This window comes from Rhinoraja longicauda, chromosome 36 (genome assembly GCF_053455715.1).
Source record: "Rhinoraja longicauda isolate Sanriku21f chromosome 36, sRhiLon1.1, whole genome shotgun sequence".
Lineage (NCBI taxonomy): Eukaryota > Metazoa > Chordata > Chondrichthyes > Rajiformes > Arhynchobatidae > Rhinoraja > Rhinoraja longicauda.
In genome coordinates this window covers 5,271,360-5,292,166 of record NC_135988.1, presented here as the reverse complement: position 1 = coordinate 5,292,166, position 20,807 = coordinate 5,271,360, and the positions used below count along the sequence as shown (strand labels likewise).

General features: G+C 50.4%; 1 protein-coding gene across 1 annotated transcript in view; it reads right to left on the bottom strand.

Annotated features, from left to right (window-relative positions):
• Positions 1-20,807, bottom strand: part of LOC144610447 (serine protease HTRA1-like) — a 35,443-nt gene that overhangs the window by 11,146 nt on the left and 3,490 nt on the right. Inside the window, exons 2-4 of the mRNA XM_078429124.1 lie at positions 11,888-11,987; positions 8,740-8,944; positions 547-741 (exon numbers count right to left, since the gene is read on the bottom strand). Of these exons, the coding sequence (XP_078285250.1) occupies positions 547-741; positions 8,740-8,944; positions 11,888-11,967 (480 nt within the window). The 5' untranslated portion in view covers positions 11,968-11,987. The remainder of the gene's footprint in view (positions 1-546; positions 742-8,739; positions 8,945-11,887; positions 11,988-20,807) is intronic.

The following is a 20,807-nucleotide window of genomic DNA, read 5'->3' as shown; positions in this document are numbered from 1 at the left end:
CAGTGAAACTAGTACGACCACTAGGGTGGGGGAGGGACGGAGAGAGAGGGGATGCAGGGGTTAATTGAAGTTAGAGAAGTCAATGTTCATACCGCTGGGGTGTAAGCTGCCCAAGCGAAATATGAACTGCTGTTCCTCCAATTTGCGCTGGGCCTCACTCTGACAGTGGAGGAGGCCCAGGACAGAAAGGTCCCAGTGTGGATTGGGAGGGGGAGTCAAAGTGTTTGGCAACCGGGAGATCATGTAGACTCAGGCAGACTCCGCTTAGCTTCATGGATAAACCTTAATCATAGAGTTATAGAGTGACACAGGCCCTTCGGCCCAACTAGCCTGTACCGGTCAACATGTCCCAGCTACACAAATCCCATTGGTCCACATCCCTCCAAACCTGTCCTATCCATGTACTTGTCTAACTGTTTCTTAAACGTTGGGATAGTCCCTGCCTCAACCCCCTCCTCTGGCAGCTTGTTCCACACACCCGCCACCCTCTGTGTGAAGCTCGGTCATTGTTTCTCAGCGCGTGTTCCGTTCGCCGGCCGTTCTTACGTTGATGATGGCGTCCGTCTGGATGTATTCCATGTCGGAGTCCTTGAGCCCCAGCTCCTTGCCGCCCCGCTCCGTGGTGCTGACGATTCCTGTCGTCACGGTGTTCTGCAGGGAGAAGGGGCTCCCGATGGCCACCACAAACTCTCCCGGCCGCAGGTCAGACGAGCGAGCCAGCAGCAGCACCGGGAGAGGACTCTGCCCACGGGGAAACATTAGTTACAGTTACAGTTACAGTTACAGCCTGGACGCTGTAGGCCCGGACAGTGTAGGACCGAACAGTGTAGGCCCGGACCGTGTAGGCCCGGACAGTGTAGGCCCGGACAGTGTAGGCCCGGACAGTGTAGGCCCGGACAGTGTAGGCCCGGACAGTGTAGGCCCGGACAGTGTAGGCCCGGACAGTGTAGGCCCGGACAGTGTAGGCCCGGACAGTGTAGGCCCGGACAGTGTAGGCCCGGACAGTGTAGGCCCGGACAGTGTAGGCCCGGACAGTGTAGGCCCGGACAGTGTAGGCCCGGACAGTGTAGGCCCGGACAGTGTAGGCCCGAACAGTGTAAGTCCGGACAGGGGAGGCTGCATTAGTGCGCATTTTCCGCATCTAAAAGGCATGCATAGTTTAGTTGACCCGTGCGATGTGTTCAACAGGGAGTTAGATATCACTCTTTAGGGCTAACGGAATCAAGGGATATGAGGAGAAAGCAGGAACGGGGCACTGATTTTGGATGATCGGCCATGATCATATTGAATGGCGGTGCTGGCTCGAAGGGCCACATTTTTAATGTTTCTGTATTTCTATGACTTCAGTCTAAAGAAGAGTCTCGACCCGAAACGTCACCCATTCCTTCTCTCCTCAGATGCTGCCTGACACGCTGAGTTACTCCAGCATTTTGTATCTATATTCGATTTAGACCAACATCTGCAGTTATTTTCCTACACTTGCACTTGTCCCACCTGTCCACATTTGGCCTATATCCCTCTAAACGTTTCATGTACATGTTCAAATGTCCTTTAAATATTTTTATAGCGCCTTCCTCAACTACCTCCTCTGATCGTTCGTTCCCCGTGTGAAAAAGTTGACCCTCAGATTCCTATTAAATCTTGCCCCTCTCACCTTAAACCAATGTCCTTTGGAACTGTAGATCATGGTTTAAAGAGAAGAAGACAAAGTGCTGGAGTAACTCAGCGGGACAGGTAGCATCTTTGGAGAATGTGAATAGTTTAAAGAAGGCCCTCAACCCAAAATCTCCAGAGATTCTGCCTGACCAACTGAGTGACTCCAGCGCTCTTTGTCTTGATTTTGGAACTAAGCCCGGACAGTGTAGGCTCGGACAGTGTAGGCCCGGACAGTGTAGGTCCGGACAGTGTAGGCCCGGACAGTGTAGGCCCGGACAGTGTAGGCCCGGACAGTGTAGGTCCGGACAGTGTAGGTCCGGACAGTGTGGGCCCGTACAGTGTGGGCCCGGACAGTGTAGGTCCGGACAGTGTAGGCCCGGAGGCCTGGGCGCCACCTAATGGAGGTTGCCTAGCAACCCGCCTCCCGGCCAGGGGCAGCCACCATTGGTGGAGCGAGAAAGTTGACAACCTTAGCCAGGGACCCTGGTTCTATCCTGACTACCTATGCTGACTGGGTGGAGTCCTTTTCATACTTGATAACCCATCTCTGGGTAAAAGACTGTACATCTACCATATCTATTCTCTTCATAATCTTGTACACCTTTACAAGATCACCCATCATCTTCCTGCGCTCCAAGGAATAAAGTCCAAACCTACCCAACCTCTCCCTGAAGCTCAGATCCTCAAGTCCTGGCAAAATCCTCAGCAACATGTTCTTCTAACAATAGCTTAATATCAAAAGCAATTTCACAATAAGCATAAGCATAGACAAAAAAAGCATAGCTGAGTATTATCTTCAAGAAATTGGCCTCCACTGCCTTCTGTGGCAGAGAATTCCACAAATTCACAACTCTCTGGGTGAAAAAGATTGTTCTCACCTCAGTTTTAAATGGCCTCCCCTTTATTCTTAGACTGTGGCCCCTGGTTCTGGACTCCCCCAACATTGGGAACATTTTTCCTGCATCCAGCTTGTCCAGTCCTTTCATAATTTTATATGTTTCTATTAGATCCCCTCTCATCCTTCTAAACTCCAGTGAATACAAGCCCATTAGATGTCACTCTTAGGGCTAACGGAATCAAGGGATATGGGAAGAAAGCAGGAACAGGGTCATTTCTAACGGAGATGAAGAAAAACTTTTTCACTCAGAGAGTTGTGAATCTCTGGAATTCTCTGCCTCAGAAGGCAGTGGAGGCCAATTCTCTGGATGCTTTCAAGAGAGAGTTAGATAGAGCTCTTAATGATATTTAGGGGGTATGGGGAGAAGGCAGGAACGGGGTACTGATTGTGGATGATCAGCCATGTTCACATTGAATGGCAGTGCTGGATCGAAGGGCAGAATGGCCTCCTCCTGCACCTATTTTCTTTGTTTCTATGTCCCGACCTGCCACTTACACTTGTCCCCATTTGGCCCAACACCTTCAATCGATCCATTTACAATGTGCAGATACATGATAAGGGAATAACGTGTAGCATGAGGTAAAGCCAGCAAAGTCCGATCAAGGATAGTCCGAGGGTCACCAATGAGGATCGATTGTGATCATGTGTTGTCTTTCTGCTGACTGGTTAGCACGCAACAAAAGGTTTTCACTGTACCTCGGTACACGTGACAATAAACTGAACTGAACGAAACCTCATGCCACTCATAGCTTTATACACGTCTAACAGGTCTCCTCTCAAACTCCAGTGTTCCAGAGAAAACAAACCAAGTTAGTCTTAAGATATGTCTAAATGCTATTTATAGAGGATAACCTTGAATCAAGGCAGGAGGCCATTCAACCTCCCCTGCAATCTCTCCAGGGCCACCACATCCTTCCTGTAACGGGGCGACCAGAACTGGACATGGCATTCCAAACGCAGGCGAACTAAATTTGTATGAAGCTGCAACATGACTTCCTGACTCTTCCCAGCTTATTTTTGTACCACGCAACAACTGTCTCCATTTCAGGTGCCGATGAAATGGAGCCACTTGCTGCAGATGCTAAACTGCTGAGGCAGCATTAGTGCTGACAGAGATGGCATCACTTGTTTCCAGCTGGTGACCCCTTACATCAGAAGGCTGGAAAACGAACCGCCGGAAGAGAACAGGGCGGCACGGTGGCGCAGCGGTAGAGTCGTTGCCTACAACGTTTGGGTGCGCCAGAGACCCGGGTTCCATCCCAACCACGGGCGCTTGTCTGTACGTTCTCCCCGTGACCTGCGTGGGTTTTCTCCGAGATCTTCGGTTTCCACCCACACTCCAAAGACGTACAGCTCTGCAGATCAATTGGCTTGGTGTAAAATTGTCCCTAGTGTGTGTAGGGTAGTATTAATATGCGGGGATTGCTGGTCGGCGCGGACTCGATGGGCCGAAGGGCCTGGTTCTGTGTTGTATCTCTAAACTAAACTAAAATAACTAATTCTCCTTGGTACCGCAGCTCACAACTCAATGGTATGAACATTCTTCAATTTTAAGTAACTACAAAACCCCCATCCCCATCCCTCTCCTTCCTTCATATACTCCCAACTTCATCCCCCTCCCCATCCCCTGCCCCACCTGCACTCACACCTATTGCTCCCCCCCCCCCCCCCCCCCCTCACCTTCCCCCTTCATCAGCATTCCTTCCTCTGGCTTCACAATTCATAACTTTTAGTTTAGTTTAGTTTAGTTTAGAGATACAGCGCGGAAACAGGCCCTTCGGCCCACCGAGTCCACTCTGACCGGCGATCCCCGCACATTAACCCAATCCTGCACACACTAGGGACAAGTTTACATTCATACCAAACGAATTAACCTACAAACCTGTACGTCTTTGGAGTGTGGGAAACCGATGATCTCGGAGAAAACCCACGCAGGTCACGGGGAGAACGTACAAACTCCGTACAGGCGGCGCCCGTAGTCAGGATGGAACTCGGGTCCCTGTCGTTGTAAAGCAGTAGCTCCACCTCTACACCACTGTGCCGCCCTCTTCAATCCTTTTATCTCACACCTTCTGTCTTTTCACCTTTTTATTTCTAGGAGATAATGCGTTGAAACAGGCCCTTTGGCCCAGCGGGTTCGCGCCAGTCATCGATCGCCCGTTCACACTGGTTGTATCCCGTACCCGAGGCACAGTTTACAGAAGCCAATCAACCTGCAAACCCACGCGGTCACAGTGAGAACATGCAAACTCCACATCGACAGCACCCACAGTCAAGATCGAACCCGGGTCTCTGGCAGTGTAAGGCAGGCAGCAGTAACTCTACCGCTGTGTAAGGCAGGCAGCAGTAACTCTACCGCTGTGTAAGGCAGGCAGCAGTAACTCTACCGCTGTGTAAGGCAGGCAGCAGTAACTCTACCGCTGTGTAAGGCAGGCAGCAGCAAATCTACCGCTGTGTAAGGCAGGCAGCAGTAACTCTACCGCTGTGTAAGGCAGGCAGCAGCAAATCTACCGCTGTGTAAGGCAGGCAGCAGCAACTCTACCGCTGTGTAAGGCAGGCAGCAGCAACTCTACCGCTGTGTAAGGCAGGCAGCAGCAAATCTACCGCTGTGTCACTGTGCTGCCCTGAAGATTTGGACAGGTAACAGTGTGAAAGGAACACTTGGTCTCCTGTGAACATGTGAATGTAGAGTGGCTGCCTTCTGGAGTTGAGCCAGACTCTATCCTGACTACGACCAGGCGTGCTGTCTGCACGGAGTTTGCACGTCCTCACTGTGACCACTTGGGTTTTAGGTCATAATGAATAGAAGTAGAATTAGGCCATTCAGCCCATCAAGTCAACTCCACCATTCAATCATGGCTGTTCTATCTCTCCCTCCTGACCCCATTCACCTGCCTTCTCCCCATAGCCTCTGACACCCATACTAATCAATGCTTTCCCTAGGTGCTCCGGTTTCCTCCCACACTCCAAAGACGAAAAGGTTTGTAGGTTAATTGGTTGCCGTAAACTTTCCCTGGTGTGTAGGATAGTGCTAGTGTGCGGAGTGATGCTGGTCAGCACGGACTCCCTGGGCTGAAGGGCCTGTTTCCACGCTGTATCTCTAAACGTCTAAAGTCGACAATTCCAGCAATCTTTATTTCAGATTTCCAGCATCTGCAACTTTGTAAATTTTCCTTTCCCACTGTTATCCAGCTCAGCCTTGAATGTTTTGGCTGAAACTATTTCCGTTGCAACCTTTATACTGTGTTCCAGATTGTAACAAATCAATGCACCAAATACAACTCCCATTCCTTTGCCAACGATCTTAAATCTCCGTGGTTTAACAACCCCCCTCTTGCCTGAGAAAACAAGTCCCATTCTTCTGTCAAAATTCAAACTATTAATATTTCCGCTGAGTAAAAGACAATTAAGTTGAAACCTGAAGAAAAAGAATGAATTATGGAAGCACAGACGAATGGACACTATCAACTTCATAATTCAGCCCTGCTTTGAAGCCAATGTCTCACCCATGTGGAGTCCTTGACCCAAGACCAGCAGCACAATCAAGGACCAGTCGCACCCCGGCCACTCCCTCTTCACCCCTCTCCCATCAGGCAAGAGGTACAGAAGTGTGAAAACGCACACCTCCAGATTCAGGGACAGTTTCTTCCCAGCTGTTATCAGGCAACTGAACCATCCTACCACAACCAGAGAGCAGTGCTGAACTACTATCTACCTCTTTGTAGACCCTCGGACTATCCTTGACCGGACTTTACTGGCTTTACCTTGCACTGAACCTCATCAAGTATCTATACACTGTAAATGGATCGATTGTAATCGTGTATTGTCTAAAGTCATGTATTGACTAAAAGCTTTTCACTGTACCTCAGTACACGTGACAATAAATTAAACTGAACTGAACTTATTCCAAATCCACGTGTCAACCACTTCCTTTGACTGGCTTTGAGTTTTACTCGGGCAAAGAATGTACTCATCGAAGGTATTTATTCACAAAATGCTGGAGTAACTCAGCGGGTCAGGCAGCATCTCAGGAGAGAAGGAATGGGTGACGTTTCGGGTCGAGACCCTTCTTCAGACTATACTCATGTACGTTTGAGTGCCAAACCATCCGATGCCAATGTTTCCAGGACTGTAGGGAGGTTTGTACAACAACGTTCTAATGGGGTATGGGGGAGAAGGCAGGAACGGGGTACTGATTGAGAATGATCAGCCATGATCACATTGAATGGCGGTGCTGGCTCGAAGGGCCGAATGGCCTCCTCCTGCACCTATTGTCTATTGTCTATTGGCCTGCACAGTGGCGCAGCGGTAGAGTTGCTGCCTCGCAGTGCCAGAAACCAAGTTCAATCCCGACCTCGGGTGCTGTCTGTGTGGAGTTTGCCCATTCTCTCTATGACCGCGTAAGTTTCCCCCGGGTGCTCCGGTTTCCTCCCACATCCCAAAGGCGTGCAGGTTTGTAGGTTGCCTATGAAGGAACTGCAAGCGCTGGTTTCAACCGAAGGTGGACACAAAGCGCTGGAGTAACTCAGCAGGACAGGCAGCATCTCTGGAGAGAAGGTGACGTTTCGGGTCGAGACCCTTCTTCCAGGGTTTGTAGGCTTGTAGGCTAATTGGTCTCTATAAATTACCCCTTGTGTGCAGGGAGTGGATGAGAAACTGGGGCAAGATTGAATGGTTGGCGAGAATTGGTAGGCCGAAGGGCCTGTTTCCAAGCTGCATTTCTAAAACCAAGCTTAAAAAATAGTATGAACGGGAAAGAATACTAATAAAAATAAGTGAAACTGAAAATCCAATAACGTATCAGATTGTTGAAAAATCTTGATCATCTGTTATCTGGCTTCCTTCAAACTCTCTGGGTATAATGGAAAATTTATTATGGTACCGTCAAGCCAAGAGAGTCCAGAGTGTTTTATTATCACACGTCCTGAAAACAGGACAATGAATCTCTTTCTTAGTTTAGTTTAGTGTATTATTGTCATGTATAGAAAGAAACTTTTTTTATTGCATGTTATCCCGTCAGTGAAAAGACTCGGTAGACACCAAACGCTGGAGTAACTCAGCAGGTCAGGCAGCATCTCGGGAGAGAAGGAATGGGTGACGTTTCGGGTCGAGACCCTTGTTCAGACTGATGTCAGGGGAGGGGGCGGGACAAAGATAGGATGTAGTCGGAGACAGGAAGACTGGTGGGAGAACTGGGAAGGGGGAGAGGGGATACAGAGGGGAAGCAGGGGCTACCTGACGTGGGAGAAGTCAATGTTCATACCGCTGGGGTGTAAACTGCCCAAGCGAAATATGAGGTGCTGTTCCTCCAATATGGGCTGGGCCTCACTCTGACAATGGAGAAGGGTCTCGACCCGAAACGTCACCCATTCCTTCTCTCCTGAGATGCTGCCTGACCCGCTGAATAACCCATTGGTGGAGCGGGAACACGTGGCCGCTTGCTGGGTGAGGTCACGTGGGGCGCGGGGCGGTGACGTCACCTTGTCCCGTATTTGGGAGTGAGGGAGATGGCAGACCCTACTGTAGATGCACATCTGAAGGGTGTTCTGACTCCACTGAAGGTAGGGAATGCCAGGTTATTGAAACTTTAGAACACAGCAACAACAACAACAAGAGGCTGGAGGGACACACACTCCCAGCAGGCCCGTCGGCCGCCTGTCACTTCTGCGGCAAGGAGGAGACCGTGTACCGTTTGTATTTGCAGTGTGAGAGGTTGCAGCCCCTGTTGGAATATCTGAAGGGGCTGCTCCTCAAGTTTTGCCTCCATTTTAGCCCCATGCTCCTGATTTCTGGGCACCCGTTACAGAGGGGGGAGGGTCAGGAGGGAGGGAGGGTCTGCTCCTGGGCCTGGCCAAGATGGCCGTCCGGGGGTCCAGGCAACGGGTTGTCGACGGTCTCACAGAGGTCGGCTGCCCGCCCCTTGTCCGGGGTTACGTCCGTGCCCGCGTGTCCCTGGAGAGGGAACACACGGTGTCCACGGGGACGCTGGAGGCTTCCGTGATCGCCGGTCGCCGCAGGAGATCGAATGTATTATTGACAAAGTTGGCGGGATTTTAATCTGACAACTGTTTTGTTTGTAAACTGCCGACACGGGCAGCGTTTGATTTGATCGCGTTACTACTCTGTATGTTTGGTTTTGTTTTTGGAATAAAGTATGTGTAATAAAAAACCCAAAGCAGACATACCTTTGGGTTGATCTTAATCAACGCGATGTCTGATTTCTCGTCCACATCCTTGACCTTGGCCTCGTATTCCTCTCCGTTCTTCAGCTCCACTTTAATCTTCTGCTTGCCGCTCAGGACGTGTGCGTTGGTGACGATCAGGCCGTCCTCTGACACGATGAAGCCCGACCCGCTCGCCACGGACACTTCCCGGTTAGTGAACGGCACCCTGAGGAGGCAGCGAACGGGGCAAGACTGAGGGGCGGTCAACGCAAGCGGTCCGGGTCTATCACACGTTGTGCGGCACAGCGGCGCGACGTTAGAGCAGCCGCCTCACAGCGCCGGAGACATAGAAACATAGACAATAGGTGCAGGAGGAGGCCCTTCGGCCCTTCAGCCAGCACCGCCATTCATTGTGATCATGGCTGATCATCCACAATCAGTAACCCGTGCCTGCCTTCTCCCCATATCCCTTGATTCCACTAGCCCCTAGAGCTCTATCTAACTCTCTCTTAAATCCATCCAGTGAATTGGCCTCCACTGCCCTCTGTGGCAGAGAATTCCACAAATTCACAACTCTCTGGGTGAAAAAGTTCCTTCTCACCTCAATTTTAAATGCCCCCCCCTTTATTCTAAGACCCTGGTTCTGGACTCCCCCAACATTGGGAACATTTTTCCTACATCTAGCTTGTCCAGTCCTTTTATAATTTTATAAGTTTCTATAAGATCCCCTCTCATTCTTCTAAACTCCAGTGAATACAAGCCCAGTCTTTCCAATCATTCCTCATATGTCAGTCCCGCCATCCCAGGGATCAATCTCGTGAACCTACGCTGCACTGCCTCAATTACAGGGATTTGGCCTTCCAAGCCTTTCCAATCTGTGTATCTTTCAAGTGTTGATAATATACGTGCCTCTTTTATGAGAGACAGTGTGGAAACAAGCTTTTCGGCCCACCGAGTCCACGCTAACCAGTGAACAACCCATGCAATAGCAACATCCAACACACTAGAGACCATTTTACAATTTTACAATTTTAACGAGGCCAATTAACCTACAATCCTACATGTCTTTGGAGTGTGGGAGAAAAGCAGGGCACCCGGAGTAAATGTACGCGGTCACGGGGAGAACGTACAAACACCGTATAGACAGCACCTGTAGCCAGGATCGAACCCGGGACTCTGGCGCTGTGAGGCAGCAACTCTACCGCTGCGCCACCGTGCCGGCCCCTAAGCATGAAGCAGAATTTCTGGGGTCCCTGAATTCTCAGGTTCAAAGCTCATATTTGAATGACGCACATTTGAAATAAATCACCACAGTGCAATGAATAGTCTCCAAAAGAATTGGGAGCTTGTATGTTAAAAAAACAACCCTCTGGTTTCCTCTGAAGATGTGCGGGTTTGTAGGTTAATTGGCTTTGGTAAATTGGCCCTAGTGTACAGAACTAGTGTATCAGGGTCGCTGGTTGGCGTGGACTTGGTGGGCCGAAGGACCTGCTTCCACACTGTATCTCCAAGCTGAACTAAAACGCAAGGCAGAAACCCAGCATCGGGTTTAAACCAGAGGACCACTGGAGGCTTGCCTGCACATTTAGTTGAGTTTATTTAGTTTACTGATGATGCATCGTTTCCTGAACCAGTTGCAAAACAAGCTTAGTTGTTTACATTGTGGTCCACAAGACTTCCGGAGTCGAATCCTTCACGGAATAAGTTTATTTATCTCATCTTCTGACAATAAGACGATGCACAGAGGAGCCGCCGCTGCCTCACGGCGCCAGAGACCCGCGATCAATCCCGACCTCGGGTGCTGTCTGTACGGAGTTTGCACGTTCTCCCTGTGAACGCGTGGGTTTCCTCCGGGTGCTCCGGTTTCCTCCCACATCACAACGACGTGCGGGTTTGTAGGTTGCATTTGCCTTACAGCGAATGCAGCGCCGGAGACTCGGGTTCCATCCCGACTACGGGCGCCGTCTGCACGGAGTTTGCACGTTCTCCCCGTGATCCGCGTGGGTTTTCTCTGAGATCTTCGGTTTCCTCCCACACTCCAAAGACGTGCAGGTATGTAGGTTAATTGGCATCAGTTTGTGTACTTGGTGTACCTGGAGTATTGCGTACAGTTTTGGTCTCCTAATCTGAGGAAAGACATTCTTGCCATAGAGGGAGTACAGAGAAGGTTCACCAGATTGATCCCTGGGATGGCAGGACTTTCATATGAAGAAAGACTGGATAGACTCGGCTTGTACTCGCTGGAATTTAGAAGATTGAGGGGGGATCGTATAGAAACTTACAAAATTCTTAAGGGGTTATCATATCATATCATATATATACAGCCGGAAACAGGCCTTTTCGGCCCTCCAAGTCCGTGCCGCCCAGCGATCCCCGCACATTAACACTATCCTACACCCACTAGGGACAATTTTTACATTTACCCAGCCAATTAACCTACATACCTGTACGTCTTTGGAATGTGGGAAGAAACCGAAGATCTCGGAGAAAACCCACGCAGATCACGGGGAGAACGTACAAACTCCTTACAGTGCAGCACCCGTAGTCAGGATCGAACCTGAGTCTCTGGCGCTGCATTCGCTGTAAAGCAGCAACTCTACCGCTGCGCTACCGTGCTGCCCGGTTGGACAGGCTAGATGCAGGAAGATTGTTCCCGATGTTGGGGAAGTCCAGAACAAGGGGTCACAGTTTAAGGATAAGGGGGAAGTCTTTTAGGACCGAGATGAGAAAGTTTTTTTTCACACAGAGAGTGGTGAATCTGTGGAATTCTTTGCCACAGAAGGTAGTTGAGGCCAGTTCATTGGCTATATTTAAGAGGGAGTTAGATGTGGTCCATGTGGCTAAAGGGATCAGGGGGTATGGAGAGAAGGCAGGTACTGGATACTGAGTTGGATGATCAGCCATGATCATATTGAATGGCGGTGCTGGCTCGAAGGGCCGAATGGCCTACTCCTGCACCTATTTTCTATGTTTCTATGTTTCTAAGTGTAGATTGTCCCTAGCGCGTGTAGCCTTGTGTTAATGTGTGGGGATCGTTGGTCGACACGGACTCAGTGTGCAGAAGGGCCCGTTTCTCTAAACTGGACAAGACTAAACACCCTACTCCAGACCGAATGACAACATTAGCAAGTGTGTGCATGCGCCCACAGTTAAAGTCAACCTTTCTCACCTCCGATAAAGCTCCAGATGTACCACAGCAGGACCGATTTTCTCCACCACGTCTGCGATGAAGTTAAACTTAACCCTCATACTGTCTGGATGCCGAAGAGCTAAACCAGGCAAAGTTTAAAGCAGTTAGTAAAAAGGTGCACAAAAAGCTGGAGTAACACGGCCAACACGGTGGCGCAGCGGTAGAGTTGCCGCCTTACAGCGCTCGCTGCGCCGAAGACCCGGGTTCGATCCCGACTACGGGCGCTGTCTGTACGGAGTTTGTACGTTCTCCCCGTGACCGCGTGGGTTTTCTCCGAGATCTTCGGTTTCCTCCCACACTCCAAGGATGTACAGGTATAGTTTACTTGACCTGGTGCATGTGTAAATAGTCCCCAGTGTGTGTAGGATAGTGTTAATGAGCGGGGATCGCTGGTCGGCACGGACTCGGTGGGCCGAAGGGCCTGTTTCCGCGCTGTATTTCTAAATTAAACTAAACACAAAAAGCTGGAGTTTCACACAAAGGGTGGTGGGTGTATGGAACAAGCTGCCAGAGGAGGTAGTTGAGGCTGGGACTATCCCAACGTTTAAGATACAGTTAGACAGCTACATGGATAGGACAAATTTGGAGGGATGTCGACCAAGCGCAGGCAGGTGGGACTAGAACAGCTGGGACATGTTGGCCAGCGTGGGCAAGTTGGGCCGAAGTGCCTGTTTCCACACTGTATCACTCTATGACTCTATGACTAACGCAGCGGGACAGGCAGCATCTCTGGAGTGAAGGAATGGGTGACGTTTCGGCTCGAGACCCTTCTTCAGATCTTGAGTTTCGACCCGAAACGTCAGCCATTCCTTCTCCCCAGAGATGCTGCCTGTCCTGCTGAGTTACTCCAGCTTTATGTTTAAACCAGCATCAGCTGTTCCTTCCTACACACAAATGTACACAAATGTAGTGTGGCAAAGAGTTGACCAGACTAAAGAAATATCTCCTCATCTCCTTCCTAAAAGAACGTCCTTTAATTCTGAGGCTATGACCTCTAGTTCTAGACTCTCCCACTAGTGGAAACATCTTCATTCCTCGTAAGGCATCCCTTTACCTGATGCATGTAGATTGCTTTAGATAGGGAGACCAAATGTGTATTGCGTACACAAGGGGCTGTTTAACTGATGCTCTCCACTGTTGTATTGCGGTGGTCTTATTTTTGTTTTCCATCCCGCTACCATTAAAAAGCCACAAACTTACTTAACTTTACTTAGAGATACAGCGCGGAAACAGGCCCTTCGGCCCACCGAGTCCGCTCCGACTAGCCATCCCCGCACACTCGTACTATCCTACACACACTCGGGACAATCTTACAATTTGGCGTCTCGACCCGAAACGTCACCCATTCCTTCTCTCCAGAGATGCTGCCTGACCCGCTGAGCCACTCCAGCATTTTGAGTCTACCTACAATTTTACCAAGTCAATTAACCGACAAACCTGCGCGTCTTGGAGGAAACCGGAGCACCCGGAGAAAACCCCACGAGGGAGAATGTACAAAGTGTACAGACAGCACCCGTAGTCAGGATCGAACCCGGGTCTTTGGCGCCGTGAGGGGGCCATTCTACCGCTGCGCCACCGTGCAGCACTGATTAAACGGGTACGAGAATTTACAGGCATGTCCGTGACGGGCCAAATGGCTTCCTTCTGTGTCTCTGCAAGACTCTGCATTCAGTAAATGCACTGCCTGGGGTTCATTTCTTGCAGTTACTATTGAAGTTCTTAGTTTACTGTCACATGTACCGAGCGAGGTACAGTGAAAAGCTTTTTTATTGAACATCCAGTCAGCAAAAAGGCAGCACATGATTACAATCAAGTTGCCCACAGTGTACAGATACAGGGAATAATGTTTAGAGCAAGATAATGTCCAGTGAAGTCTGTTTAAAGATAGTCCGAGGGTCTCCACTACAACAGATGGTAGGTCAGGATCGCTCTCCAGTTGGTGATAGATGGTTCAGTTGCCTGAGTACAGCTGGGAAGAAGCTGTCTCTGAATCTGGGGGTGTGCATTCTCACTGCATCCTGCCACTGTGCTTTACAACACTATTGAAACGTACAGAAACGTTGAAACGGAGAGAATAGTGCAAGGCTTGGATAGAGTGGGTGTGGAGAGAATGTTTCCACTAGTGGGAGAGTCTAGGACCAGCCTCAGAATTACCAGACGTTCCTTTAGGAAGGAGATGAGGAGGAATTTCTTTAGTCAGAGGGTGGTGAATCTGTGGAATTCTTTGCCACGGAAGGCTGTGGAGGCCAAGTTAGTGAATATATTTAAGGCAGAGATAGATAGATTCTTGATTAGTACGGGTGTCAGAGGTTATGGGGAGAAGGCAGGAGAATGGGGTTAGGAGGGGGAGATAGTTCAGCCATGATTGAATGGCAGAGTAGACTTGATGGGCCGAATGGCCTAATTCTACACCTGTTCTTTATGACCTTATGACCAGAAAGCAATAATTCCTAAAGTCTCAAGAGTGTTAATGAAATGACAACCATGAATGAAGGGAACCCAAAGATTCCTGTTCTGGTACACTTAATGAGAGGTGTCATTAATGTACTCTTTAGCTGGGCAGGAAAACCTCGGTATTCTATGCCTCATTCCAAGAATAATATTCCACAGCCTCAGACAGGATGTTTAGCCAAGACCGACAGACTCGGCTTCCTCCATTAGTTAATGCCAGACGTGAGACTTGGTAGATTTATTGGCCACTGTAGAATTGCTTCTGGTGTGCAGTTTAGTTTAATTTAGTTCAGAGATACAGCGCAGAAACAGGCCCTTCGGCCCACTGGGTCCGCTCCGACCAGCGATCCCCGCACATTAACACTAACCTACACACACTAGGAACAGTTTTTACATTTACTAAGCCAATTAACCTACAAACCTGTACGTCTTTGGAGTGCGGGAGGAAACTGAAGATCTCGGAGAAAACCCACGCAGGTCACGGGAAGAACGTCCAGACAAACGTACAAACTCCGTACAGACAGCACGCGTAGTCGGGATCGAACCCGGGTCTCCGGCGCTGCATTCGCTGTAAGGCAGCAACTCTACCGCTGCACCACTGTGTCGCCCTGCTCATTTGAGCTGGCACAGACTCGATGGGCCGAAATGTCCTCCTCCATGTTGTATGAAAGTGGAATGCTTGCATTAACTCTACCTTGCAATATTTGCTTCTAATGCTGTTCAAAATGAGAATGGCAACTAGGGGTGCCAACTATCTCACTCCCAAATAAGGCACAAGGTGACGTCACCGTCCCGCGCCCCACGTGATCTCACCCAGCCAGCGGCCACGTGCTCCCGCTCCACCAATGGTGGCCGCTCGGGCCGGGAGGCGGGTTGCTATGCAACCTCAGATAGGCGGCGCCCGGGCCTCTGCACCTACACTGTCCAGGCCTACAGTGTCCGGGCCTAAACTGTCCAGGCCTACACTGTCCGGGCCTACACTGTCCGGGCCTACAGCGTCCCCCGGGCCTACAGTGTACGGGCCTACAGCGTCCGGGCCTACAGTGTCCGGGCCTACAGCGCCATACGCCCGGGCCTAATACGGGACAAGGGCGGTCCAATACTGGACAAGTCAATTTAGCCCAAAATACGGGATGTCCCAGCTAATATGGGACAGTTGGCAACCCTGATGGCAACAGAGGTGGCATAGCAGTAGAGCTGCAGCCTTACAATGCCAGAGACCCAGGTTCGATTCTGACTACAGGTGCTGTCTGTACGGAGATGTATGTTCTCCCTGTGACCACGTGGGTTTTCTCCGGGTGTTCCGGTTTCCTCCCGCGTCCCAAAGACATGCAGTTTTGTAGCTTAATTGCCTTCTGTAATTTGTAAATTGTCCCTAGTATGTGAAGGATCGTGTTAGTGTTAGAATTAGTTAGTGTTAGTGTTAGTGTTAGAAGGATCGTTGGTCGGCGCGGAGTCGGTAGTCGGCACAGACGCAGTATCTCTATAAATGACACAGTGATGCTGTGCTTACGACAAGGCCTTGTTACTTCCAATGGAGGCCCCATAGCCCCAAGTGTCCACGTCGCGGGGCTGGAAACTGGGAGTATCCTGAGCTAATTCTGCCACCACCATCATCTACTGTACAAGTGATGGCTCCCACTGATTGTCGCCGGAAGCTGACGCCCTTTTCAGGACGGACGATGACAGCGATGTAACATTTGAAACATGGATGATGGACACGGAAGAAGAACTTCCAGTGGGCACACAAGGTCTCTTACACAAGGCGTTTCGTTGTGTTGATAGACACAAAAAGCTGGAGTAACTCAGCGGGAAAGGCAGCATCTCTGGAGAGAAGGAACGGGTGACGTTTCAGGTCGAGATCCTTCTTCAGACTGAGAGTCAGGGGAAAGGGAAATGAGAGATACAGACCAAGATGTGGAGAGATAGTGATCAAATGAATGAAAGATATGCACCAAAGTAACAATGATAAAGGAAACAACTCTGGTGAACATGGATAGGTGGCGTTTTGGATCGAGACCCTTCTTCAGATAGGGTATTAGCTACCCAGATCTTGTTTTAGTTTTGACGAAGGGTCTCAACACGAAATGTCATGGTGCTAATGGAAGATGTTTCATTGAAATCGGTGTAATATATTTAAAGTTATTCACATTTTAAAGTTTAAATCTATCTCCAAGGGAGGGAGGGGGGGGGTGGAGGGAGGGGGGGGAGGGAAGGAGGATAGGGGGGGGGTTGAGAGGGTTGGAGTGGGGGAGGAGGGGAAGGGAAGGGGAGGGGAAGGGGAGGGGGAGGAGGGAGGGAGGGGGAGTGGAGAGAGGGGGAGGGAGGGAGAGGGGAGGGGGGAGGGGGAGTGGAGAGAGGGGGAGGGAGGGAGAAGGGAGGGGGGAGGGGGGAGGGGGGAGGGGGGAGAGGAGAGGGTGCTGCACCAATGCAGGTTTAGGCCCAACGGGTCCACTTGGTCTAGTGTCCCCCTAACATCCTATATAACCATCATTAATGCAAAAAGTAGAAACAAGGGTCTCGACCCGAAACGTCACCCATTCCTTCTCTCCCGAGATGCTGCCTTTCCCAGTTGAGTTACTCCAGCTTTTTGTGTCTATCTTTGGTTTAAACCAGCATCTGCAATTCCTTCCTACGCGTTCAGTTGTGTTGTACTGATGCTCTGGCAGTTCCTCTTAAAGTCTCAGTGATTCCAAGCCCTCCAGCAAGGAGCCAAAGCAACTTGGAATGCTTCCAAAAGGATGAAATGGCTTCAACCCAATGCTGACTGAGTAAGTTCACAAGGACACAAAGTGCTCGAGTAACTCAGCGGGTCAGGGAGTATCTCTGGTGAGCATGGGTAGGTGGTATTTTGGATCGAGACCCTTCTTCAGAAAGGGTGTAAGCCACCCAGATCTTGTTTTCATTTTGAAGAAGGGTCTCGACCCAAAACACCACCCATTGTTTTAGTTTAGTTTAGAGATACAGCGCAGAAACAGGCCCTTCGGCCCACCGAGTCCGCGCCGACCAGCGATCCCCGCACACTAACACTGTCCCGCACACATTAGGGACAATTTACATTTACACCAAGCCAATTAACCAACAAACCTGTACGTCCTTTCGAAGATCTCGGAGAAAACCCGCGCAGGTCACGGGGAGATGTACAAACTCTGTACAGACAAACACCCGTGGTCAGGATCGAACCTGGGTCCCTGGTGCTGTGAGGCAGCAACTCTACCGCTGCGCCACCGTGATGAAATTAGCAGGCAGAGAGGACTGAGCATTGAACAGGCAGGTGGGACTAGTGTATCTGGGACATGTTGGCCGGTGCGGGCAAGTTGGGCCGAAGGGCCTGTTTCCAAGCTGTATCACTCTATCTCCCTTCTGGCAGAAGGCAGCAGGCCAGAGGCAGGCAGCGGTTGCAGCCGTTGAAAGATGATCATTTCAACAATGCACAAACAATGTCATCACAGAAACATCTGCCACGAAGGACACTTGATCCTGAAGAAAGCCCAGCTGTCACAGGCAGGGCAGACACACAATGCCGGAGTAACTCAGCGGGCCGGGCAGCAACTCTGGAGAGAAGGAGTGGGCGACGTTTCGGGTCGAGACCCTTCCACACAGTCACAGGCAGGACACAGACTGGCAAATACCCCCAATAACAGTTTAAGAATAAGGGGTAGGCCATTTAGAACGGAAATGAGGAAAAACCTTTTTCACCCAGAGAGTTGTAATTCTGTGGAATTCTCTGCCTCAGAAGGCAGTGGAGGCCAATTCCCTGGATGCTTTCAAGAGAGAGTTAGATAGAGCTCTTAAGGATAGCGGAGTCAGGGGGTATGGGGAGAAGGCAGGAACGGGGTACTGATTGTGGATGATCAGCCATGATCACATTGAATGGCGATGCTGGCTCGAAGGGCCGAATGGCCTCCTCCTGCATCTATTGTCTATTGTTTATTGTCTAACAAGACAGCCTCTCGCATTCCACAATCTCGAGATGTCACAGAGGGTCAGCGGGCAGAAGGGTTGCCAACTGTCCCCAACTTTGCCAAATGTGCGGGGATCGCTGGTCGGCACGGACTCGGTGGGCCGAAGGGCCTGTTTCTGAGTTATATTTCTAATGGCGGCCGCCATTGGTGGAGCGGGAGCACGTGGCCGCTGGCTGGGTGAGGTCACATGGGGCGCGGGGCGGTGACGTCACCCTTTGTCCCTTATTTTGGAGTGAGGAAGTCGGCAACCCTACAAATATGGGACAAGGGCGGTCCCGTACGGGAGTGAGAAAGTTAGCCCTGGAAGGTTCTCGACCCGAAACGTCACCCATTCCTTCTCTCCCGAGATGCTGCCTGACCCGCTGAGTTACTCCAGCGTCGTGTGTCTACCGAAGGTTTTGCTGACATCTTCATCGATCGATTCACTCACTCTGTCCGAACTAGTCATGATGTTCCACACTTCCAAGCAAGTGCGAGGTATTGCCTTGGAGCAAGTCAAACCAGGCCAGGACTTGCACTGTCAAAGGGTGTGGGCTTTGGAGGGCATTGTTGAGCAGAGGGACCCAGGGTTGCGGCAGTGGTGATTCCTGACGGTGGTGACACACACCAGGACAGGGTGGCAGGGAGGATGTGTGGCAAAGATGGGCACAAAATGCTCGGTTGAAACCAGCATCTGCAGTTCCTTCTGACACACGCAAACTAAAAATCATTACAGGCTCCAGTTTTGGGAGTCGGCTGGTTCAGCGGCCAATTTGTGTCTGCTCAATGCCAACAACAAGAGATCCTTAAACAACAGCACACAGAGTCCTGGCGTAACTCAGCGGGTCAGGCAGCATCCCTGGAGGACATGCGTAGGAAGGAACTGCAGATGCTGGTTTAAACCGAAGATAGGCGCAAAATGCTGGAGTAACTCAGCGGGTCGGGCAGCATCTCGGGAGAGAAGGAATGGATGACGTTTCATGTCGAGACCCTTCTGCATTCTTCTTCACCTTCTCTCCAGAGATGCCGCCTGTCCCGCTGAGTTACTCCAGCATTCTGTGTGGGTCTGAAGAAGGGTCAATAGACAATAGACAATAGGTGCAGGAGGAGGCCATTCGGCCCTTCGAGCCAGCACCGCCATTCAATGCGATCATGGCTGATAATTCTCAATCAGTACCCCGTTCCTGCCTTCTCCCCATACCCCCTGACTCCGCTATCCTTAAGAGCTCTATCTCGCTCTCTCTTGAATGCATTCAGAGAATTGGTCTCCACTGCCTTCTGAGGCAGAGAATTCCACAGATTCACAACTCTCTGACTGAAAAAGTTTTTCCTCATCTCAGTTCTAAATGGCCTACCCCTTATTCTTAAACTGTGGCCCCTTGTTCTGGACTCCCCCAACATTGGGAACATGTTTCCTGCCTCTAACGTGTCCAACCCCTTAATAATCTTATACGTTTCGATAAGATCCCCTCTCATCCTTCTAAATTCCAGTGTATACAAGCCTAGTCGCTCCAGTCTTTCAACATATGACAGTCCCGCCATTCCGGGAATTAACCTAATAAACCTACGCTGCACGCCCTCAATAGCAAAGAAGGGTCTCATCCCGAAACGTCGCCCATTCCTTCTCGAGTCTGAAGAAAGGTCTCATCCCGAAACATTGCCCATTCCTTCTTGAGTCCAAAGAAGGGTCTCGGCCCAAAACGTCACCCATTCCTTCTCTCCCGAGATGCTGCCTGACCCGCTGAGTTGTTGTCTACCAGCATTCTGTGTCTGTCTCTGGAGAACATGGGTGTCTTGAGCAAAGCAGGCATGCTGGCCCGTGTCAGCTTGGCTGCTCAAAGTGACGCCCTGGGAGAGGACAACCCTAGCTTTCATTATTTACTTATTTCAGCCCTTTCAGTAATCTCTTCCAAAGCCCCTTCCAAAGCCCAGTGTAAGTCACCGAAGGTGCCAATTCACAGCAAATGGCTTGAGTTCACGCGTTGTTCCACTCAAGCAGACGGGGTGGGTCATGGTTGGGTGAAGCCAATGCTTGCTCAGCTCAATAGGAATCTTTCTGCCTGAGTTGGACATTGGAAGCTGGCCACTGTACTCTTGGGATTCCCTTCCCACTCAACAAACGTCCGACCAGCCCTGTCCCACATCTGCCCCGGTCATTGTCCACAGCACTCTACCGCAAACTCCATCAGTGCCATCAGTAACTGACCTACTGTGAGCAGATTTGGGCCCAGTATCTGAGGAAGGATGTGCTGGAGAGGGTGAAGAGGAGGTTTACAAGAACGATCACCAGCAATAATTAGCTTAACATACGATGAGCGTTTGACAGCACTGGGCCTTTACTCGCTGGAGTTTAGAAGGATGAGGGGGGACCTCTTTGAAACGTATTGATAAGTGCAAGGCCTGGATAGAGTGAATGTGAAGAGGATTTTTCCACTGGTGGGAGAGTCTAGGACCAGAGGCCACAGCTTCAGAATAAAAGGATGCACCTTTAGAAAGGAGGTGAA